Source organism: Eleutherodactylus coqui, chromosome 1 (genome assembly GCF_035609145.1).
Source record: "Eleutherodactylus coqui strain aEleCoq1 chromosome 1, aEleCoq1.hap1, whole genome shotgun sequence".
Lineage (NCBI taxonomy): Eukaryota > Metazoa > Chordata > Amphibia > Anura > Eleutherodactylidae > Eleutherodactylus > Eleutherodactylus coqui.
Window position 1 is genome coordinate 434,863,227 of NC_089837.1, and position 25,516 is coordinate 434,888,742.

Here is a 25,516-nt window from a genome sequence, read left to right on the forward strand (position 1 = left end):
CCTTGTGGCTGCTCAGGCAGTCAGAATATTATCACACGGCTTTCTGATGTGCTCTGCTATGTGGGGGTATTATTTATTGGGGACACTCTGCTGGCACTGTTTATAGAAGCACTTTTGGCGTAGCCTTTACCTGTGGGCGCTGATAAATAAATATACGTTTCCTGCATGTCCCTCCTTAAGTCTCCCTTGAAAATGGTTCTGAAGCCGTATTTACACAGCTGATAGCAAGTTGTACCAAAGATTCTCAGGCGCAACTTGCATTGCACATCAATAGACTCTCTGCTACGAGCTATGCGATGTGCGAGACACCGCATATTCCAAGTTCTATTCTTGCGCGTTAATCGCATAAAAATAGGACCTACTTCAGTTTTTCCATCTTGCACTGTAGGTGCAAGAGGAAAATGCCCATGTTAGTTAACCTATTCGAAACAATGGGTTGGTACATTGTGTGAGTTCTGTGCATTGCGCAAACACACAGAACTTGTGCTATTTTCTTGGCCGTGTAAATACAGCCTTACAAGTAGACAAGTAATGTCTAGCTCACTTCATACCTTATATGCACCTTAAAACATGGAAGTGGACTCCCCACGGTGAGGATTTTCGGGGAGGCTTTAAATATAAGCCCTACCCCAAAAATAATCCCTAACTGTAGAAAAAATAAATAATAATACATCACCTTATTAGCCAATCAGAGGCAGCGCTTTCAGGATACAGGGATTTTTCAGAGGAGAAGCTGAAGAAGCGTGCCCAGGACCTACTAGAAGACGCGCCAGAGATGATAGCGCTTCTAAAGTGATGTATTATTATTATTATTTCTACAGTTGGGGATTATTTTTGAGGTAGGGCTTATATTTCAAGCTCCCTTCCCCAAAAATCCTCGGTGCGGGGAGTCCCCTGCCACTGCTGTCACAGCAGTGGCAGAGGATCGCAATAATCTCCTATTAATTTCAATGGGGCTGGCACTGCAGTCACCAGCCCTGTTGGAAACAATGGGCGAGATCGCAAAAAGAATGGACATGCTGCAATTTTGTTGTCATGCTGCTTCGCAAGTGTTAAAACATTGCACATGTGAACGGAGCCATTGGAAGCCACCGGCTTCATAATTTTGCAATTTCTCGCTGCGCTGGGAAATCACCAGTGTGAAGGCACCCTAAGGCTGGGTTCACACAGGGCGTATTCCCGTCGGAAATGTCGCGGTTTGGCCGCAGCAAAAACCGTGAGATTTCCGCCGTGAGAACCGCCGTGGAAAAAGCCGCGGCGGCTTTGAAGCGGCCCGGCCGCACGCTTTTCCGTTGCTGCAGGCGCTCCCATAGAGGAGAGCGCGGCCGCGATGAAAGTAAACAAAAAAGTAAAAGTAAATAGAGATGCTGCATCTTCCGAAACCACGGCCGCGGCCGCCGCAGCCGCGGTTTCAGCCGGACTTACCGCAGCGGATTGGCCGTCCCGTGTGGACGAGATTTCTGAGAAATCTCGTCCACATGGCTGGCTAATCCTGAGATTAGCGGCCGCGGGCGGATTTGCCGCGGCGAAATTCCACGCGGCAAAACCGCGGCAAATCCGCCCTGTGTGAACCCAGCCTAAGCCAGTCCGTGAAAATATTTTTTTTCTGTTCTAGTCATACAATGAGACTTTGATAGTTTAAGGATAGATCGCCATCTAGTGGTCTTGTTACATATTTACAGAGTGACTCCAAAAAGAAGCACAATATAGTTAGGGCATATGTGTAAGGGTGCGGGCAGACGAGCGCATAAACGGCGCGTTTTTGCGACCAAACGTATATACGTGACCATCTGAGGCAATGGTTTCGAATGTATTCGTTCACATGGGCGATTTTACGGCGCGTAAAAACGGCAACCCGAAAAAAAACGGAACATATGCGACCGAAATATGCGCCAACGCCTATTCGATGGCCGAAAAGATAGTTTGCAAAGTAGGAACAAACGAAAATACGCTTTCTAGCTCTGGTCGTGATCGGTGAAAAACGTTCTCTCGGGCGATTATACGTTGCACTCGTGCGAACGTAAATACGCCTACGCTCGTCTGCCCGCACCCTGAGTCAAAGGTCCATTTATTACATCCACACTTGTATTAATGGCCTGCAAAATTCTGGCACCCAATATACAAATGGTAGCATCAATTTATGACTTATACCTCTGCTTCCCTTCAAACCAGCTCTGTGTACAATACAGTTTCGGATAGGAGTGCAGATTTGGGAGTATTCTACTTACACAGCCATTTTTTTGCTTCCTATTATATTTCATTCACACTGGCGCCATGACTTTAGTTATTACAGGAGCCATGATGAATCTATTGTGTAATGGTTTCTGATGGATCACTTTTAGATTTTTATTTTTCCTTCTGGATAGAAGAGCGCTGCATAATTTATTAGAGTTAACACAGGGGGATTTACTTATAGTCTTCCTTAGTACAACTTGCATTATCTTAATTAATAGGACAAATGCCCTGTGGATGTAGATGATGTGGGGCAAGAGCATTTGACCATAGAGGCAGACCATGTGACTTCTATGGGGCCCCAGCTGTGATTGCACCATCCCTTTTTCTACTCAATAGCAAGACCATATGCAGGACTTTCCTCAAAAGAGGAACTGCATTATTAGCAAAGCAGGAAGTGAAGAATTTGCTAGGCACCATATTAAAGAGTGTGGAACAGTAATCAAACACCAGGCCCTAATTTTCTTTGGTGGCTAAACTAATGTGGGGGTTAACCTCTCAACCCTCGGCATTGGGCCTTCAACCCATGGCATTGTAAATGTAAAGCACAGGTTTAACCCCTCAGTGACCAGTCCAATTTAGTAAGGTGACCAGATTTTCACAGGGTCAAAGAGGGGTGTGGTCAGGGGGTGGGGTTTATCACAACACATAATTTTACCGGTATTATTGTATCTTGACGCCACCAGGAACTCCTGGATGAGCCAAGGATGGTAGGAGGGTTACGCCCCCTGAACGTGACTGGCTGCACATGTGCTCTGCATGTAGATCCTTGAAGGGCACTAAACGATTGCCAGCCGCGAGCACAAGTGCGGACTACCGCACCATTAGCAGCGCTGAGGCCATCATCACAGAGACGGCAGCCGGAACGTAGCTGACACCCGGGACTAATCAGAGAAAAGCGGGTGCCAGTCAGCATCACAGAGCCGAAGGCCAGAAAGCAGCTGACACTCGGGACTAATCAGAGAGAAGCGGTGTCAGTCGGCATCACAGAGCCGGAGGCTGAAAGGCAGCTGACAGCCGGGACTCAGCAGACAGAAGCGGCGGCCGGCCGCCTCTCCCGTCGGCAGACCACATGCACTTTAACCCCTTGAGTGGCGGGTTTCCTACCACCCTGTCGTGCCCACCAGGGCAGGTTTTTTAAAATGGTCTAATCATTGAATTTCAACTAATTTTGCAGTTGCGTCTCAAGAGCCATAACTTTTTCATTTTTCCATTGACATGGCCATAGAAGGGCTTGTTTTTTGCGGGACAAGTTGTGATTTTTTAAACAGGGGGGAGGAAAAAAAGAAAAAAAGGGGCCATGTCATTAAGGGGTTAAATAATGTATTAACTTCCTTCTCTGGGTCATTACGACGCATGGATACCACATGTGTGATTATATTTTTGATTTTTTACAAAGTAAAGGGAGACAAGTGTTTTTATTTATTTTTTTTATAATTTTTTTACTTTTTTTTTCTTTTTTTTTTTCTTTTGTCCCTTTAGGGGACTTCCACAGGGACCCATCAGGACCCCTGATCACATTCCGGGGGTCCGATGGTGACAGCCCTTTACATGCTGCAGTGACAGCCCTTTACATGCTGCAGTCACATAGACTGCAGCATGTAAAGGGTTAACACAGCAGAGATCGGAGGTTTTCTCTGATCTCTGCTGTAAGAGCTAGTACCTAGCTATCCTCTGACAGCTAACAACCAGCTCTTCCTGCCACAGAGACCATCTGCTTGCTTCTGACAAGCCGATGGTCTCTATGGCAACCTGTAAACAAACCAGTGCAGGAGATTGCCGGCATGTCGGCAATATCTTCTGCTGCTTTTTCAAAGCCCTTGCTTTGTTCTCTGTGGGACTGTGCAGGCAGAGCACACTGTCACAGCTTGTGGCATTGTGCTCTGCAGCTCCCATAGTGATACATTTCCGGGCTATGTTGCTATGAGCAGTGGAGCTCCTCCCGGAAAATTTCCGGGCGTGCCACTCAAGGGGTTAATGGTCACCAGACATCCCAAAAGCTGGACAAATGGCTGTCCCAAAGCAGGACTACCCCACCTAAATCGAGTCATCTTAATTTTAGGCCCTAATGACCAACCAATTTTACAGTTTTTTTATTGTCACATTCCAAGAGCTAAAACTTTTTTTTATGCAGATGTGGTCATTTAAAGGGGTTGTCCCGCGCCGAAACGTTTTTTTTTTTTTCAATAGCCCCCCCGTTCGGCGCGAGACAAACCCGATGCAGGGGTTTAAAAAAAAAAAACGGATAGTACTTACCCGAATCCCCGCGCTCCGGTGACTTCTTACTTACCTTGCGAAGATGGCCGCCGGGATCTTCACCCACGGTGGAGAGCAGGTCTTCTCCCATGGTGCACCGTGGGCTCTGTGCGTTCCATTGCCGATTCCAGCCTCCTGATTGGCTGGAATCGGCACACGTGACGGGGCGGAGCTACGAGGAGCAGCTCTCCGGCACGAGCGGCCCCGTTCAGAAGGGAGAAGACCGGACTGCGCAAGCGCGTCTAATAGGGCGATTAGACGCTGAAATTAGACGGATCCATGGAGATGGGGACGCCAGCAGCGGAGCAGGTAAGTGAATAACTTCTGTATGGCTCATAATTAATGCACGATGTATATTACAAAGTGCATTAATATGGCCATACAGAAGTGCTGAACCCCACTTGCTTTCGCGGGACAACCCCTTTAAGGATTTGTTTTTTGTAGGGCAAGTTGTATTTTTTATAGCATCATTTTGGGGTACATAGATTGTATTGTATAACGTTTTTCAAATTTTTTTATGCCACCATTGTTTTTTGTGTTTTGTTTTTACAGCGTTCACTATGGAGTATACATAACATGATGACATTATTCTCTACATCAGCAAGATTAGAAAAATGACAAATTTATATGCATTTTTTATGTATTACGCTTAGAGATGAGCGAGAATACTCGCTAAGGGCAATTGTTCGAGCGAGCATTGTCCTTAGCAAGTACCTGCCCGCTCGAGACAAAAGGTTCGGGTGCCGGCGCGGGGGAGCGGTGAGTAGCGGCAGTCAGCAGGGGGGGGCGGAGGGGAGAGAGAGATCTTCCCTCCGTTCCTCCCCACTCTCCCCCGCAGCTCCCTGCCCGCCGCCGGCACCCGAACCTTTTGTCTTGACCGGGCAGGTACTCGCTAAGGGCAATGCTCGCTCGAGCAATTGCCCTTAGAGAGTATACTCGCTCATCCCTAATTACTACTTTTGCAGACTAGAAACAGTTTTTTTTACAACAATATATATTTTTTGGAGTAGCCACATTTGAAATGGGTTGCAAATTGGGGAATATGATACTGGTTACGAAGAGGCTTTACACCAATTTAGTTGAACAAACAATCCTTTACTAAATGTACATTCTAGAATGATATGGCAATAACAGGATTATTTAGAAATAATCAAACAGTTTACTATTGTTTACCATAGAGATCAAAACGGAAGTCTCCGCACTGAGCTCCGTGTAGTGGCCGGTGCTTGTAACTGCAGGCACGGTTCTCATTGAAAGTGCCAGCCACTAGATGGGAGGTCAGTGCGGAGACTTCCGTTTTCACCTCTATGGGTATTTGTGCCGCTGACTGCATGCGCCAACTCAGCTGATCGGTCGGGGTCCCAAGTCCCAGTATCCTGATGATAGGTCATCAATAGTATTTCCCTGAAAAACCCCTTTAACTCAATCTGTACCTTGTGCATAACTTGCCCTTAATATTATGCATGCAATCTAGAATAATCACAGTCAATTTATTTGATTTACCTGGCCAGGGGTAAGTAGCTCCACAGATGCTGGTTGAAAATAAGAGACTCCTCTGAAGTAACTTAAAGGGGTTCTGTCAGCAAAAAAATTAAAATTCTATATTCACCTGTACCTCACCGGGCCGTTCACCAGACACCTCCTCGTCTTCCCATGTCCGCAACTGCCTCAACCACTGCCGGGCAGCAAGTACTTCCGCCCGGGTCAGTGGTCGGCATGTGACGCCGGCTGCGTCTAACCGCTGGAGTCCACAGCGAGTGCGCATGCACGCCGGTGTGCATATTAGCTTTTTCTTCCCCACTTCTGCCCTAATCAGCAATTCCAGCAACCTGATTGGTTGTTTGGGTTGGCTGATTCACCAAACAACCAATCAGGTTGCTGGAATTGCTGATTAGGGCAGAAGTGGGGAAGAAAAGTTAATATGTGGCCGGTGTAGGAGTGACGCGTCACGTGCCGACTACTGACCCCGACGGAAGTACTTGATGCCCGACAGTGGCCGAGGCAGTTGCAGAGCTGGAACTTTGCCAGCTTCTGCACTGCCTTATACAGCCACCAGAAAAGCACACATCCTCTGGAATGCTCTACCCCAAGGCATCTCTCTTCAGGGAGATATACCAATTCTCCTGACCTAGACCCCCTGCCCTTCTCTATGGCTCCCTACACCTTCCACCCTGCTTATTGCATTTGACCTCTACCTGTGCAACTCCTTACCGCCCCCACCCCGTTTGCTTCCTAATAACTGATTTCCACATGTAATTCCCGTACTGCCCGTTTGTCCCCGTGCCTCATCCCCCTCCCCTTGTACCTCCTGTTTCCCCCCCCCCCCCCCCGTTTGTTTAAAACTGATTGTATATCACATGTAATTGTTGTATTGTCTGTGTTCTCCCATGCTTGAAAGCACTTCGGAATAAGTTGGCACTATACAAATGAGCTGGATCATATTTTCCTCCAGCAGGTTTCGGGGTATTCTGTAGCTTCCAAATTGTATAGTGTGCACATTATTATTTATTATTATTGATGATAGTGGGTGATGGTACCCACAATTATACAACACTACAGCTTGAATATCTGGTATTGTCTGTCAATCTATCTTCTCTCACTCCCAATGACAGCTGATATCTCCTTGTATGATTTGGCAGACCTCCCTCTGGCACTTGCGTTGCCACACCTGGGTAGCACCACTCCAAGAATTAGTGTTGCATTCTCTCTGTCTCTGGCACTCCAAAACCCAGCTGTCCACTAGCACTGGGGCTGCTCACTCCTCACAAGGCTCTCTGCAAAAAGTGCTGAGTTACACCAAAATCTTGAACAGGACATGCCTTTTATCCCTAACCCATCAGCCAATCAACGAGCGACTCTGTTAAAGTCCTGTTAATCCACAGCAGCAAAGTCAGATAAAAAATCACAGTCATGTGTCCTCTCTGAAGGTTATAGAAGGAACATACATAAAAACCAGAAATAATATACAGTGCTGTGTAAAATGTTTAGGCACATATGAAAGAAAGGCTGAAAACAATTCTTTTAAAAATTGAAATGTTAGTAGTTCAATATTACAATATACAATGACAGAATAACATTGCCACACTGTGATTCATCAACTTCATACTGTGATTAAATAATACCACAGTACTTGGACTACATACCACCAAGCCATGACTGCATAACGTTGCCATACGGTTAAGGGGGCTTGAAATATAAGCCCACCCCGAAAATAAGCCATAGCTGCCAAAAAAGGGCTTTTACAGTAGGATTTCCTACTGTAAAAGTTGCATCGCACTGCACGAAAACCACGTTTTTGTGGGATGCGATGCAACAGAAAGGAAGGCTCCATAGGGAAACATGGGCTACAAAACATAGCAAATCACTGCAATATTCAGCATGCTGTGATTTTTTTTCTTGCAATGTAGCAGCCTTCAAAACATAGCTAATGTAAAGGAACCCATTGGAAAGGATGGGCTTCGCATATGTGGCGCTGTCGCATCGCGAGAAAATCGTGCGGTTTTGTCGCCCGTGTGAAACCGGCCTTATACAATTACTGCAAAATACCCAACATGATATGGCAATCGCATGTGTGTGTATAATCACTGCAGAGCTGTGGCCTTAGGGCTCCTACCCACTTGTGTTTTTTGAGCGCGAATGTCAATCGGACTTTTGAATGTTAAAAGGGCATCGCAAGTTTGTGCTTTGCAATTTTTGTGCGATGCGTTTTTAACATTAGAAAGTTCCATTAACAATTGCGTTAAAAAAAAATGCAGCGGTAACGCCGTGTTAAAAAGACCGAAAGTGGGTGGGCGCCCTTAGGGTGCAGTCACACAATTTGGATGTGGCAAAAACCATACCAAAAACCACACCAGCATAACTGCAAGCTAGAGATGAGCGAACGTACTTGGTTCGTGTGTTTTTGGACCCGAGCACCGCTTTTTCCGAGTAACTGACTACTCGGACGAAAAGATTCGGGGGGCGCCGGGGGTTGCAGAGTGGAGTGGGGGGGGGGGGAGAGAGAGCTCCCCCCTGTTCCCCATTGCTACCCCCCGCTCCACCACGCCGCCCCCCGAATCTTTTCGTCCGAGTAGTCAGTTCCTCGGAAAAAGCGGTGCTTGGGTCCAAAAACACCCGAACCGAGTACGTTCGCTCATCTCTACTGCAAGCCTTTCTGTTGCCTTCTGTAGGAGGGTTTTGTCGCCAACACAGAACACACAGGTTTGCTGATGAGGTTTTTAGAGGAGGCTCTATGGCTGTCAGCTGTGGAGGCCCTTTACCTGGTACTTTTTTTCCCTAAAGTAGGGAAGTATGTGCAGTAAAGTCACTCCATAGCTGGACAAACAAAGATGGCCACACGCTTCTCTGACTACCTGATGGGCAGGATTTCTTAGGTCTCACACGGGCGTCTGTGTCCCGCGTATTTTTCACATGCGTAAGCCCGGATTTGTATTGCGGTATCCGGAGTGGGCGTCCGCCTCCAGGTTTCGCAGCAAATAGCGCTCATAGCATGCTATGGAAAAGCCCTTCTTCCTGCACACGAATCGAAACCAATTGCGATTTCCGCTCACAAAGGAAAAATCGTAGCATGCTCTATTTTTGAGCAATCCGCTCCAATGGCTTCCATTGAAGTCAAAGGAAGCTGTCCGACCCACGGCCCATCTGCAAAATAACACTGTGTCACGGGACCCACGTCTTGCCTAGCAATGGCGCGGAAGAATCTGTACTGCGCATGTCCAACGGCAAGCCATCCACAGTAGAGAAAAAAGACGACGACTACAGGTATGCAGGGTCGCCAGCTGCGGTCAGGGCTGGATTCCTCATGTGGAGTCCGGAGCTGCCGTGTGCAGGCGGCCTTAAATACGCAGTACGCATCAAACACACATGTGCATACGTACTTACTGTGCATGGTAAATCCCCACAGCCTCTATTGGTGCACAATACGCACCATGCTGACGGTTCTTGTTTTTGCGTATTATGAGCGTGAAAAACCCTGCAGGTGTGAGAGGCCCAATAGAAGTCAATGGGCTTTTAGCACTGTGTATTACATGAAAACTACGCCCATAATATGCGGTCGACGTGCGCCCCTGTTCGTGCGCCCCAAGACACTACATGCTGCTCTGTGTTGTGCATGAGGGCAGAACCAGTTAATCAAAACAGCGTGTAGCGCCATAGCCTAATCATGTATACTAATGCACAGCGTACGTCAGGGGCTCAGAGAAGCAGTGCCGCCATCTTTCTCCAGATTTATGACACTGGCTATAAGAAAGTCTCCTTGTTGCGCCTGGAAACCCATCACAACGCTGCTTTCTTTCCTATTCTGCTCTTGCAAAATGAAAGCTGCTATCTGATGGGTTGCCATGGGCAACAAAGGTTATTTTTCATAGCTTTAATAACGCTGAGGGGCAATAACTACAGTGAGGTAAACTGGCAACTATGGCAAGATATACTGTACATATCTGCAACTGACTTCTAATACATTTATATACACGAGGACCATGCGGGGTCTATGCTGTACAGCGCAGAGGGAGGGTCACGTGACACACTACAGGCTAGCGGAGAGGCGGGAAAAAAACAGACTGCGCCAACGCGTATCACCTCACAGCCTGGGAGGGAGGAGCCTCCCAGGATCACGTGATCGCTTGCGGAGCGGCGAGGAAGAAGGCTGAGGCAGTACAATGGCCGCTCACCTGTCCGCGTCCGGCTGTAATAGTTCCGGGGAATGCGCGGGTAAGATGGCGGCTCTCTTTTTCGTAATTAAATGTGTGATTGGTGACATGTATCAAACACACTGGGAGTTGTAGACAGCGGAGGAGATACCTCATGTATACCAACTGCTGGCGTGGACCAATCACGTTCCTGCTTACATATTTCCAGCACAGGTTAGAAATGAGAGCGGTGATGTGATTGGTAGATAAGAGGCACGTGCTTGTACATGAGGCCCAGTGCATACAGATACAGTATGTGGTATAATGTAAGTCCCTGTGCGGAAGGTCTAAGTGGTTTTCTGCTTTAGAAATAGGGGTGTAATTCTCTATGTACAGTTTATTTCCCCTTGGGTGTCACACACAGGGGATTTTTCAGCAAATCCACAATGAATCTGCAGTTTTTTGCAGTGTTTTTAAAAAAAATTCCCTAATTTTTAAGCAGTGCAAAAAGCCGGACTCCTAACTGTTTTTGGGGTGACTGCTGTGAAGTCTTGTTCAGGAGCTCCCAGGTATCCTCCTGCCCCACATTATGTCACTGGTTGGCTGGCCGGTCACCTTATACAAGGGCAGACGGACAACATAACGCTGGCTGCTGACATCAGAGCCATCCGAGGTGGCTACAAGCCCACAGCGCAGTTCTGCTGCGCCTTCACCCAGTCCCATCAACAGAAATAAAAGGTTGTGGGAGTCAAAATGCAACAGAATTTTTTTTTTCCCTTTTGTTACAGCTTTGAAACTCTAAACTTGGTATTGCTATAATTGTACTGATTGGCAGAATAAGGTTAACTCGTCATTTTTACTGCACTGTGAACACCATACAAACAAGCCCTCCCCCTTGCTTTTTTCCATCTTGCCTTTTTTCCCAATGCATTATATGATGCTATTTAAAATGTCAAATTGTCCCCCATAAAAAAAATAAATAAAAAAGGTCGTCATGTAGTTTGTGTTACCCAAATACTTATGTTTTTAAAGGTGGGGAGGAACAAAAAGAGCTGCAGCAGATGTGTCTCTGCACTAGCCATTCAATGCCGGCTTCCCTTGGCTTCAAAGCCTGTTATTCCTACCATCCTGCAGGGATTGTACATGCTGCACCTCCATGCTGTCTCTGGTCACGCCTTGAAATCGTAACCTCTTAGTGACCAATCTTTTTTTTGTTTTTTTTCCATTTGTTTTTTCCTCCCCTCCCCTACCCCCTTAAAAAAAATACCCTTATTTCTACGGCATACACACTGCAACAACAAGAACATAACTGTATTCTATTTGTCAGTATGATTACTATGATACCAAACTTGTATAGAGCTTTTTTTTTCTCTTGCTTTGCTGTACTACTTTTTTTTTTCTAAGACCTTTAATTTTTTTTACATTATTTTCTGCCGCAATCTTCTGCGCGCAATAACTTTTTTTTTTCCGTCAACATAGTTGTGTGAGGGCAAAGCATTTCTGACTGCCTCCTGTCTTTAAAGTGTTGTTTTTGGTGACCATCACCTCCATTGGCAGGATGTCGGAGTTTGCAGCGTTCTCCTGGAAGCCTCCATTCAGTGATCCCTCAGGATAAGGTTCTCACTCTTCTCTCTCTGTCATCCTTCCACATCAATGAGGAAACAGTATTTATTACCTTCTCTTTGTCCCTCATCTTCCCAATCAAGGGAATATTGCCTCCACAAACAGGCTTTGGTCCTTGCATTGCAGATGTACTTGGCGCCGATGTGCTCTTCCTGCAGTTTTACCACTATGGTCACAGAAGGGCCCCAGTGAGGTCTAGCAGCCTTTAAGGCCACTTTCACAGCGGTGAAAAAAAATGTGCCATTTTCTCCCATTACCATTATAATTGGTGATGAGGTGGGTTAAAAGACGACAATGCTAGACAATCGTGGTGTTAGAAACGCTGTATTGGAATGCTAGTCGGTGAAGCCCCATTTAAATCAATGGAGGCGTTGTACAGCGTTTAGCGCTACGTTGTACAGCGTTCAGCGCGGCGCTGTACACGCCGAGCCGATATACGTTGTCCTCATGTGCAAGGGGGGGGGGGGGAGGCTGGAAGGAACTAAGCTCCCGCCCCCTCTCTGCCTCCTCTCCGCCCCTCTGCACTATTTGCACTGAGAGGAGGCGGGGCTAAGTGCCGTGAATTAGCCCCGCCCCGTTCCGCCTCTCCCCATTGTAAATAGTGCAGAGGGGTGGAGAGGAGGCAGAGAGGGGGTGGGAGCTCAGTTCCTGCTCCTGGGCTCTTCCAGCCTCCCCCCCTGCACATGAGGACAACGTATATCGGCTCGGCGTGAAAACCGAGCCGATATACGTTCGTGTGAACGCACCCTAAGGGTGGCTTTACACGAGACGTCTGTCAGTCGCCGAAGCACCAAACATTTGTCCCAATGACTATTGCTCCTTTGGCGTCACGCAGGATTGATGGTTGCTCAGTGAATGGCAGTGGATCTCTTCCACTCGCCTCCATTCACTGTGAACAGGCAGTCGATCAAAGATAAATTGTTTACTCGCTTATTAGTCGCTTTTTTTCTGTAAGCTGAACTGAAGCAACTGTTGAACGATTTCTTGTCGGGTCCCACATTTACACAGGACAACTATCACAGAAAATTGCTCATTGAGCGATTTTTCCAAGCTAATACTTGTGGTGTAAACCCACCCTAAGGCCTAATTCCCATGGGGGGATTTCTGCCACGTATCACGCAGCGAAAATCCGCGGCGTTGCCCTGCAGCAATTAGCTTCTATTGAACCTAATAGTGCAATGTTCACGGTGTGGAATTCCACAGTGGAATTCCGCACCGTGAAACCATCCGTAATCCACGGGCGTACGTGTGGACGGCTTCCATTGCAGTCAATGGAAGCCATTCGTCACGCTATCTTTTGCTGTAGCACAGCGGAAGATAGCGTGAAAACGCTTCCCTGTCCACCGCCAGCCGCGTCACGTGACACGGCCGGCGCGTCATGCGGGACTTCGAGTGGCGGATCCGGAGGTAAGTGTGAGGTCTCTTGCGGAGCCCGTCACAACCGTGAGCACTAGGCCTTAAATTTTTCATGGTCTGTGTATTGTAAAAAAAAATTGGAATAAAAAAAGTACAAATCACTACATGAGGTGGAAGAACCTTGATTTAAAAGGCTGAGTAGTTACATTACATGACCATCACCACTAACCATGGTATGCCACAGTGCCATGCTGCCTGTACACGGGTTGTGGTATCCCGCGGCAGATCTCCGCCTCGCGGGAGCAGGAGCCTACAGATGGATCTCCGCTGTCAGCCTATCTGACAGGCTCACCGCGGATGCTATGATTCTCCGCTCGTGGACAGGGGGGCAGCCGGGGGGAACGCAGTGGACAGGAGCCCTTATTTGTGAGCTTTGTAAACAGAATATGGGGTGGAGGAAGCTGGAATGGCAGCAGATTTAGGCCGGCTGCACACGGCCGTGAAGGGCTCTGCCGCGGAATTCCGTGGCAGAGCCCGTCACGGCGCCCGCCAGAGACCTCCAAACTTACCTGCGGATCCTGTGTCCTCGCTCCCGCATGAGGCTTCGGGGTGGCGCGCCGCAGTGTCATGTGACATGCCGGCCGCGTCACATGACGCGGTAGGCGGGGAAGCAGTTTCATGCTATCTTCCGCTGTGCTACAGCGGAAGATAGCGTGACGGACGGGCTTCCATTGACTGCAATGGAAGCCGGCCGGTCGTACACCTGCGGCAAATGGAGCATGCTGCGGGTGAGGACGGGTGATTTTACAGTGCGGAATTCAAATAGAATAGCTGCAGGCAATGCAGCGGATTTCCGCCACGAATTACGCAGCGGAAATCCGTCCGGGGGAAGGAGCCCTTACAGTACAATAGATGTTGGTGAGGTTATTCTCTCCATTTCACTTTTTGTGAAACTGTTAATCCCATGTTTTCTGGCTGGTGGGACCTTAGTTTCTGAGACTGCCACCTGTTGTGATATTTATGGAATTTAATGTCCATAAATTGTATTCTAGATGGGGATTACTTCTTTAAAGGGGTATTCCAGAACATTTACATTTTACTACCATTCAAGTGAATTGGACCGAGTTTGCAGTAGCGCTTAAAGGGGTATTCCAGTGATACAAAGTGAAAGTTATAGCTTCATAAGGCAATAACATGTAATTTTGCAAAAGATCAGGTTATCACTTGTTTTACAAAGCTGCAGAGATATTACGTAACCAGTTTGACATTAATGACCTGTGCTAATGATAAGTCATCAATATAAAAGTCCCAGAATACCCCTTTAAGTTGTGTTGCTGCCCTTGAGAGCAGTACAGTTTGACAGTATGGTCTTTGGACCAGAAAAGGCGCTTTGCTGCCGATGTACAGAAGGCAAGGCAGATTGTTGGAAAGAGGAAATTATGTGGTTTCTGGTATGCTGCAGAAAACCTTGATAAATACCTTAGAATTGCCTTTAAATAAGGTGAGCAGTATATGCACTGTGAATACCGTTAATTGAGGCATTATTTACACACCAGGAGCTCTGCTTTTTTATTTTCAATAGAGTGCTTGGAAACGTTGCCTTGTGGACATTACCTGTGTGAAGCATGCTCTTGCAGGATGGACTCTCCAACCGTCATGAGCGCCATGTGTGAGGTAAGATTGCTTAACCCCTTAAGGACGCGGCCCTTTTTTTTTTCAATTTTTCCTCCCCCTTTAAAAAAGCTGTATGAGGGCTTGTTTTTTGCGGGACGAGTTTCAATGGTTCTGTTTAATGTACCATATAATGTACTGTAAAACTTAAAAAGAATTTCTAAGTGGAGTAAAATTTAAAAAAAACATTCCGCCATTTTTGTTGCGTCTTCTTTCTACGGCTCACAAACTGCAAGAAAAATTACATAATGTTATTCCATGGGTCAGTACGATTACTACAATACCAAACTTGTATAGTTTTATTTTTTTCAAAGACATTTAATTTTTTAAAATTATTTTCTCCCACCATCTTCTGCACGCAATAACTTTTATTTTTCCATCGACGTAGTTGTGCAAGGGCTCATTTTTTGTGAAATGTCTTGTAGTTTTTGGAATACATAAGACTTTTTGATCGCTTTTTATTGCATTTTTTTCTAGGAGACAGGGTGACTGAAAAAAAAGCGCATTTCTGGCATTCTTTATTTTTTTGGGCGACGTTCACCGTGTGGGGTAAATAATGTGCTACTTTGATAGATCAGATTTTTGCGGATGCGGCGATACCAAATGTATTTTTGTGATTTTTAGATTTTTTTTTTTTATTATAGATATGACAAGCTTTTATTATTATTATTTTTTTTTTTTACAATTAGTAAAAATTTTATTTTATTTATTTTTATTTTTTAGCTCCTCTCAGGATCACAACCAGTGATTCTTTGATCGCTTCTGCAGTATGATGTAATTCCATAGACGACATACTGCAATCTGACAGGCAGCGTATCAAGCTGTCCACATGGGGACGGCTTGATAGGCAGTCTGCTAAGGCAGCACTGGGGCCTTTCAAAAGGCCCCTGGCTGCCATGACACCCGCACGGTTCCCTGGGAACATCAGGGCATTTAAAGGGTTAATAGTGCTGATAGGTCCTGTGGCTAATTGCTGCTATTGCCCACAGCTGTCAGCTGTAATAAATAGCTGACGCCCGGGCTGTATGAAGAGATGTCACCCTGTGATCTCTCTACATACATAGATCACCGATAGAGGCTGTCAAAAGGCGTATTGGCGGTCGTTAGCGGGTTAAATCAATTCTCCCAAACTGCTCTACTTTTCCATCCCCCCTCCCCGTGATTACTAGTGACCTCCAACTTATAGTCCCAATCATCAATAATAAGGGTAAAGGGTATCCACAGGGTAGACTCCCGCTTTACAAGTGATTACTGGCCGCAAAATTCCCAATATCCCAACGCATAGCGCAAAAACATGGGAAATATCTTAAGAACAATGTTGCTGTTTATTCAAAGATATCATCTGTAATAAAGTTTGACATTTCTGCAAAAGTAGTGGCTTACTTCAAGAATAGGGAAAGATGAAAGCTGCACATATAAATGCCATCCCCACTTATTTCATTAGTAGAAAATAGAAGAAAAAGAACCGTGCGCTTCTTTGCTCTTGCATTCTCCACACCATCCTAAGAGCAAAGAAGCTCAGGGTTCTTTTTCTTCCATTTTCTACTGGTTACAACAGAGGTTTTTTACCTATGGGTTCCTCCCTTGACGCTCCCCTAAATAGCTAGGGATTTCTGCTCTTTCTGAGTCCTCCACGAGACCTTTTTGGTCTGACTTGTGTGGACGCCTGTCCTTTGACGGGCGCTCCACACATGGTAAGTCCTTCTCCTTTACTTTTTCAATCACTCATTATTATCCTGTATCCACTTCCTTAGTAAACCCTGTAGTTGGAGCGCTAGTCCACCAGTCTTCATACCCCTTATTTCATTGGTCACCACACAGGTGCATACTTTTAATTGTCCTTGTATTAAAGAGACTCTATCACCATCTTTTTGCACCTTTCTGATGGCGGCACACGGTAGTGACAGTCACACTGATTACAGGGATATTTATGCTGTGTTTATCTGCCTATCAGCACACATTCATACGATTTCATGCATAAATACGCAGCGAATACACAGGTTTCCTGCTGATTTACACATGCCCATTGATCTCAATGGACTAATATGGTACGTAATACACACCAAGATAGGACATGCTGTGTTTTCTTTACGTCACTAAAAGCTATGTGAAAAATGCATAGCTGTGAATGAACCCATTGACATCAATGGGCTCTATACGCAACGTATTCACGCTCAGGACTTTTAAGGCTCATTCACACATCTAATAAACTAGTGCAATATTTATCCCACAAAGTGAACATGTTGGGAAAAGGAAATGCACAAAGTCAGAATTGTGTTTTTTGGGGGTTTTTCCCCCCCCGCCTCCAAGAATATAGATATATATAAAACACGTGTCAATGATGCATTGAATTATGATTTCTTTGAAAGCAGGGAGAAACAAAAATGGAAATAAAATATATGCCCATGTCTTTTAAAGTGCTAAGGCTAGTTTCACATGGCGAGCACGATGTGGGGCCGTGAATTCTGCTCCCATATTGTGCACCCCACCATGTGAATTCCCCAGGGATGCAATGTTTTATGTGAAAACAGCCTTGCATCATTTCAGGTATGAAGGAAATCCCCCACCACGCCTGTTACAGCCGCGGCAGAGGCTCGCTGTGTTCTTCCATTGCTTTCAATGGGCCGTTACTGCTGCCACAGGCCACATTGAAAACACGAGATCATGCAGCATAATAGAACTTGGCGCGATTTATTTCTCGCATAACATTGCATCGCTCTTTCAAAAGAATGGGGTTCATATTTGTGCGTTTTGCAACGCACAAGTCTCGCCCAACTTTCTCAGCCGTTTAAAGCTGGCCTAATTGGTTACACTTTATACTTTTTTAGTATTGGTGTATTTTCTGTGATTACTTGTTGAAGAAAAGCTGTGTTGCACTGCATTGCGTATGGGCAGCGTTTTCATGTGCACCCCCGCTCTGAACAGAGGAGGGATTTAAAGAAAAAAAAAAGGAGCCACACTGCGCATGACCGTGTGCAAGTGGTACGCGACCATTCGCAGTGACCTTGAAGCCCATATATGTTCTCTGCTGGCAGAGCGCATGTGTGAAAAGCTGGGGGTCTACGCATACGTGTGTGTGAATGTCACCTTAGGGGATATGACAGGGAGTCGAGTGATGCATTCTTCTACTTGCCCGCTAGGGCGGTCCAGCGCGGTCATCTACTGAAGTAGGAGACTGGCATGAAAATCCCACTGTTTTCAGAGTTCTTTGTGTGGGCTCTTCTTCTTTGTCAGATATTTGTTCTGCACGCCCAATTCAGCAGGTGTTAGCGCTGGATCATGGGAGTGGGTGGGTATAAAAATACATCACCTGACTCCCTGTCACCTCACCTAACATAACTTAGTTTATGGTGCTGTGTGTATGTGAAAGTTTTCTTTTAACCCTTTCCAATCCATTTATTTTTTCTCACCCATTCTCCCCAGCTCCAAATAAATTGGAGCTGGGGAGAATGGGTGAGAAAAAATACATTTTCCCTGCACCCTCCTGAACTGACAGAGTTCAGGAGGGTGCAGGGAGGGACCTGCTTACCTGTCCGGCGTCTTCCGCATTCTCCTTCTGCCTCCTGGCTCGGCGATCATGTGACCGCTGGGGTCAGGTGGCACCTGGCGGTCACATGATCGCCGGCCCGGGAGACAGAAGGAGAATGCGCAAGACGCCGGTCAGGTAAGCAGGTCCTCCCACAGTGCAGGCTCCCGACTCGGCGTTCATGTGACCGCCGGGGGCCAGGTAACACCGGCGGTCACATGATCGCCGGCCGGAATCTATGCATTGCATAGCGCTAATTGAGCGCTATGTAATGTGTAAAGGAGAAGGCAGAAAGGGTTAAAAACCCTTTCTGCCTTCTCCTCGGGGGTCCTCGATGAGGACCAGTGCAGGAGTGTATCTGCACCCGATGTGTCTGATGATCGGGTGCAGATCCACTCCTGCACTGCAGTGTCGGGCCTGCCCCGACATCGGAGCTGTGGAGGGAAATGATGATGTCGGGGCAGGCCCGACATTGGACTGGATCTATGTCTAAATTTCTTTTTTTTTTTTTTTTTTTTTAGAAGTTTTCCAGAAATAATAACCAGAAAATACACATTTTTATTCTTGTTTCATAATATTCTGTCCTGCTAGGGATGTGAATCGGAAGATACTGACATCAGCTGTTTTGATGACCTCCCCAGCCAAAGTACAATTCCTCTACACTTGTCTGCAAAGTAAGTATTTACTTATGTAAAGTGCATTTATGAAGAAAGCAGATGACCAAAAAATAACTAAAAACTTCACACCCCTTTTAGGACATATCCACATCATAGAAGGCGATTCCAAAAGGGTATTAGCATCTCAGACATTTATGGCATATCATCAGGATATTCAATAAAAGTCTGATAAGTGGAAGCCTGCACCTATCTTGAAAAGTGTTCCTGCCCAAGCTCATCTTAATTGCCTGAATTAGACTGGTGATTTTATATTGTTTCAGCAACTTTGTTAGAAGTGAATGGGAGTTGCAGAGGCAACATGTCACAGTGAGCTATGTTCCCTCATCTTAAATGTTAGGGAAATGGCATAACTTTCAGTGCTACGCAGTTTCCGAAATTCACATTCATTTCTATTAGTTAGCAAATAAATGTTACGTTTCGACCATAAAATTGGTCTTCATCAAGGATAAAATATGCTTGATAAAGACCGATTTTTGTGGTCGAAACGTAACATTTATTTGACATGGAGGAATAAAGTTTTCAAGATTTTTGCACCTATATGCTGCCACAAGCTCTCTTTGTTATGCAAGGATCTCAGGACTGTGAGGCTCGAGGTTCCACAACAGAATTGTCTGCTGAAAATCTGCAGCATTTACAGTACAGGTATTTCTGGATGGGATTTTTTAGAGAAAATCTGCAGTATAAATTGACCTGCTCGCTCTATAGATTTTAAATTGTTAGATCTGCAGCATGCCAACTTATGTTGCGGATTCTAACTTGCAAATTTTATTCCTTCAAACGAGAGGGTGAAATCTGCACCAAAACCTATGTCCAAATCTGTCCATTAGGTGCACATTAATTGTGGAATTACTCCTGCAGAAAGTCTGCCAACTGTGAGAATACACTTGTATAAGAGATTGCACAGTTTGCTGTATTGTTGAAGATTTTGCCTAATACCATTCCCTTACTTTACAGTGTAGACTCAAGTATGGTAGTTGATGAAGACAGTGGATCAAAGATGAAACAAGTGGTAAATGGTATGTCTTGAATTAATGTGTTAAGGCCATACAGTGTTAATGAATTCAGTTCTTTAACGTTTTTATTGACCAGCCATATGCATTTTTATTGCAGACACTAAGGGGCCTCCGCTAGGCTGCCATAAAAATACTGTCAGGAAGAGTGGGGGCTCCTGTTCTAACAGCCGGGAGCAGGAAATATTAGGGTCCCGGTGGTTTAACCCCTTACATGCTGCAGTTTCTAGCAGCCTCGGCCTGTGATTGACAGGGGAAGGAGGCTCTCCCGATCACCCATCAGCACCCCATGCTGTGACTGCGGAGTGCCAGTGGGTCGCTATGGCAACCAGAGGCCTGATCACAGTCTCTAAATCTATAGCGTCTAATAGAGCCTTCAAAAGCATACTGCACTACAATATAAAGTGTAGTATGCTATCTCACCGGTTTAGCCCACAAAAAAAAAGAAAAAAAACCCCACTGGGTATCACTGTATTATAATAACTAGAGATGAGCGAACCTACTCGTCCACACCCCTTTTTCGCCAGAGCGCCGCGATTTTCAAGTACTTCCGTACTCGGGCGAAAAGATTCGGGGGGTGCTGTGGGTGATTAAGGGGTTGCAGCGGGAAGTGGGGGGGAGAGAGAGAGGGCTCCTCCCTGTTCCCCGCTGCTACCCCCCGCTCCGCCACGCCTCCCCCCGAATCTTTTCACCCGAGTACAGAAGTACTTGAAAATCGCGGTGCTCGATCGAGTAATTACTCGAAACGAGTATATTCGCTCATCTCTAATAATAACCAGTACTATACGGGTAAAAAATCTGTCCATTATCTGACACAGTGGAAAAAAAAACTGATCAAAAAGTCACATGTATTTTTTACAGTGGCATTTAAATGCCCCAATCGTTGTTCGAGAGTCAAAGTAGACTTCTATCACCAATCCATAGGATGGGTAATAAAAATCTGATTTGAAGTCGTAGGTCCAATACCAAAGTCTGTTTCAGTCTTCCTACTAGATCGCCCACCACATACGTATTAGATTTAGAGTCCATAAACACATACAGTATATTTGTATGGCCACAAGAATCCACATTGCCTCAAGATGAAAATCCACAAATCTTTCTTTCTCAGAAGTCATTAATAGGATATCTTTGGTTATGCTGTATGAAAGAATTCATGCAATTAGAACAGATTCTCTGGCCAACTTCACAAATGTTTGTCAACCCTGGATTGATCACCTGCAAGCCCCGGGCTATACTCTAATATCTTAACGACCTAACCTGCCCACCATTAACTGGCTATGACTCCCAACTACGAAAACTATGGAGAACAGATGTTGATTCTTGATGACCCCCAGTTGTGTGTTCTTTGTTACCCCCTTCCGTCTTACTCATTTTGCTATTGGAATGAAGTGTTATATTGAAGTTTATAGTTTTCAAAACTTGCAATATTTAGCCCACTGCATGGGAAATTAAGACTTTTAAATGCCACTTAATTTTGTGCTAATATTCAGTAAAACCTTATTGAAACTAAAAGCCTGATTGGAAGGGTTCTCGCCGCTGAGAACGCCATTGATCTCAGGAACAGTGATTCCATGTCTGCCCTTTCTCCTCACTGCACCACCCAACCCTCTTCCGCCTCGCCACTCTGGAGTTGGGAAGAGATTGAATGGAACAGTGGCTGCACATGTGCAGTGCCACTGAATTCCTCTTCAGCGCTTGTACTCGGCTATTTCTGTCAACCCCATTTGAAATGAATGGAACAGCCCTGTGCATGTGCGACCGCTGCCTTTTTCGGTTGTCTCTTCACTTTGGGGTTGCAGTATGCCTTCAGTGACGAGAAGAGGGAGACTCGGTATCCCCATTCTTGAGATTGTTGGGGGTCTCAGTGGGGAGATCAACACTAATCATACTTATCGCTTATGTTATGGATAGGTGATGAAAGTCTAATCTGGTATAACCTCTTTAAGAAAATGTATTTAATAAGTGCTGTAGCGCAGGCAGATAGCAAAGTGCTGTGCTCAACTATTGGCCCGCTCTATTAGTTTCTTTCGGGCAGACACATAGCCGAGCACAGCACTCTTATCTGGCCGTATTATTAAAAGGAAAGGAGCCGCTGCTAGCGGCTTCATTCACCACAGAAATGGGAAACTGTGACATAAGCTGTGAAATAGGGGGGCATTGGTACCCCAAGAAGCGTCCGGTCACCGGAATACCCCATAAACTTAGCACGACCATAGTTGCCATGTAGCCCTTGCTTTACAGATAATCTTGTTCGTGCCATTCTGATACCTGCTTCTATTAGAAAATGATTTTCTTCCTCTTACAGAGAATAATGGCATACGTGTGATGGATGCGGAAAATCTTATGTCTGGTGATTCCAAGGTAACTGTAATTTAAGCAGATACGGAAATGCATATTTAAATATTATTTTGTCACACGGTTTTTCTCTCACACTTCATATATGCATGTGTCTTGTCTTTCTCCTTACCTCTTTTGTTATAAAAAGGAGTACTAATTCAACATTTGTAGGTATCCTGCCATATCTTCTCTTTTTTTCAGAGGCCTTAAAATTTAAATACAGCCTGTATAGTTTTGTTGTTGTTGTTTTGTTTTTTTTGCAGCAAAAAGTCAGCGAATTTTTGTGCGCACAATTCTTGTGCCAAATTTAGCAACTTTCATACACCACTTTAGTCATTCATAAATTTCCTCCTTTTTTGTTTTTATGTTTCAGGATAATCTTTATCTCAACATTGATGAAGCATTAATCATTGCAAACAACACGCTTCATCATCTCAATTCAACTTTACAGGTACACGGTGATGTAAATTGCTTAAAGAAGTCTTTCAGGGAAATACTACTGATGAACTATCATTAGGATGACCTTATGACCTGAAGCTTGCGGGTTCAATCACTGCACGGTTCAGGTAACCGGCTCAAGGTTGACTCAGCCTTCCATCCTTCCGAGGTCGGTAAAATGAGTACCCAGCTTGCTAGGAGATAAAGATGACTGGGGAAGGCAGTGGCAAACTGCCCTGCAAAATAAGTCTGCCAAGCAAACGCCACAATGTGACGTTGCCCTAGGAGTCAATCATGACTTGGTGCTTGCACCAGGGGACTTTACTTTACGTACCTTACAACAATTTAATAAATTTGCTCTGTCAGGTTTATTTCATTCAAAGTTCTGTCTATTAGCTGTCCAGTGTACATGCATATTACCAAGTGTATGATGATTCTCTTAATATAGCTCAGCACTTTACAAGCCAGAGAGAACATGTACAGACAAAATCAGACATTACATATAGTATGAAACTAAGGAACTACATGAGTGAGGGCAGTGCTCTCAAGAGCTAAGAATTTCTGAAGAACTAAGTGTGACACGAGGTGCAGGTACTAGTTCCTATGTACAGATGTAGCAAAGTTCAACTTGAGACGCACGCTGACCGCGGGATCCTGTGCTGCCCTGCATGGTAACATTTACATGTTTAATGAGTAAAATATTTATTCTGCTTGATTCGAATTCTTTAGGTACTAGCATTTTACAGAGGCAAATGTTGAAATGTTTATCCATTGTCTAATATGTTTTTTTTTTTTTAAGGAAATTATACTAGAATTTTATGTGCGATGGATGATTCTAGTTTGCAAGAAAGAAGCATGGTTGGAACCAGCAAGGATGACAATGAAGAGAAGGAAGAAAGCAGAGCTGAAGTTTGTCAAATAATAATCTGATGCATTGTGCATACACAGACTGAATGACTTCCAGCAGCTCCAACTGTCATGCACCATTTAGGACGCAGCTCACAAAATTTAGAGAATCCAATTTCCAATCCATTCTTCAGACGATAAGCAGCAAACAACTCACTCAGATTGCAAAGCAGCAGTCTTTTCTGTTTATGAACTTTTTCTCCATTGATTCTAAAAGAAACAAAATCTTTTTTGCCTGGGCATAGCCTTGAAAATTCATCATCTTCATAGAATGCCTCAACCCTTTGCTTGACTTGTTCACTGATCTTTTTTCCTACCTAGAATCATCCATCGCACATAAAATTCTAGTATAATTTCCTTAAAAAACAAACATATTAGACAAGGATAAACATTTCAACATTTGCCTCTGTAAAATGCTAGTACCTAAAGAATTCGAATCAAGCAGAATAAATATTTTACTCATTAAAGGGGTTGTCCCGCGAAAGCAAGTGGGGTTATACACTTCTGTATGGCCATATTAATGCACTTTGTAATGTACATTATGCATTAATTATGAGCCATACAGAAGTTATAAAAAGTTATTCACTTACCTGTTCCGTTGCTGGCGTCCTCGTCTCCATGGTGCCGTCTAATTTTTTGGCGTCTAATCTCCAGATTAGACGCGCTTGCGCAGTCCAGGTCTTCTGCTTTTCTCAATGGGGCCGCTCGTCCCGGAGAGCGGCTCCTGGTAGCTCCGCCCCGTCACGTGCCGATTCCAGCCAATCAGGAGGCTGGAATCGGCAATGGACCGCACAGAAGAGCTGCGGTCCACGGAGGGAGAAGATCCCGGCGCCCATCTTCAACCGGTAAGTAAGAAGTCAGCGGAGCGCGGGGATTCAGGTAAGCGCTGTGCGGATTTTTTTTTAGGTCCCTGCATCGGGGTTGTCTCGCGCCGAACGGGGGGGCTGTTGAAAAAAAAAAAAACCCCGTTTCGGCGCGGGACAACCCCTTTAAACATGTAAATGTTACCATGCAGGGCAGCGCAGGGTCCCGCGGTCAGCGCGCGCCACATCGGCTCCGGCGTCCTGGAGCCCTGACGTCGGGGCTCTCCCGGCGACGTGGAATGGCTGGTGTGCGGCGGCGTGGGCGTGTCCGCCCGTACTCCTCCACCTCTCTTGTGCATGATTTCTAAACTAATTATACATCCATGCAAAACTTACACTTATTTTATCATTTGACCTCCACGAGTGCATAGGACCTTCACAGGCATTGATATCTTCCCATCTAGAAGGTCTGGGAACAAAATGAAAAACATCGAATCTTGTAGAGCAAAAAAAAAGAAAAAAAAAAATGGAGTACATTCCGATTTTCGCCTTTGAAAAAGGGAAAATTTGCATAAAACTGTTTTTTGCCATTTTTGACTCATTGTATCTTAAGAGCTATGCATCCTTTTGGGTCCATAATGTGAATAATGAGAAACATTTCTATGGAGTACACATTGATAAATTCATAGCTGAGTTGGATTGCATTGATTATGAGTTATTACTGCTTAAAATATGAGTTTTATTTTGCGCGATAGAATTTTTCAGCTACTTTGACATGCAATGATGGCAGAATGATGATAAGAGTGGCAGTCTGAGTAGCTTAGCTGGATTCAGCACCAAAAGTTCTCCTAGTGTGTGAAGTTTCATTGCTCTAGAGTCATTGGAACTGGCTTGGCAATGGATTGAAATCGCCACTTTTTTCAGGTTGCGCGCTGTAATCACATGACAACCCCCTAGATTAAGACCTGTAGCTCGTGAACCAAAGCACTTTGAAGCCTAATATTCTGGCTATCTTAGTTTAGGGTCAGGGTCTATCTTTGTGCAAAGTTTCATT

At 45.2% G+C, this 25,516-nt stretch overlaps 1 protein-coding gene across 1 annotated transcript in view; it reads left to right on the plus strand.

The window, feature by feature from the left end:
- Nucleotides 1-10,123: 10,123 nt before the first annotated feature.
- The window catches only part of RNF17 (ring finger protein 17), a 188,042-nt gene continuing 172,649 nt past the window's right edge, over nt 10,124-25,516 (plus strand). Inside the window, exons 1-6 of the mRNA XM_066582149.1 lie at nt 10,124-10,197; nt 14,677-14,768; nt 18,883-18,965; nt 19,923-19,984; nt 22,284-22,339; nt 22,689-22,766. Of these exons, the coding sequence (XP_066438246.1) occupies nt 10,146-10,197; nt 14,677-14,768; nt 18,883-18,965; nt 19,923-19,984; nt 22,284-22,339; nt 22,689-22,766 (423 nt within the window). The 5' untranslated portion in view covers nt 10,124-10,145. The remainder of the gene's footprint in view (nt 10,198-14,676; nt 14,769-18,882; nt 18,966-19,922; nt 19,985-22,283; nt 22,340-22,688; nt 22,767-25,516) is intronic.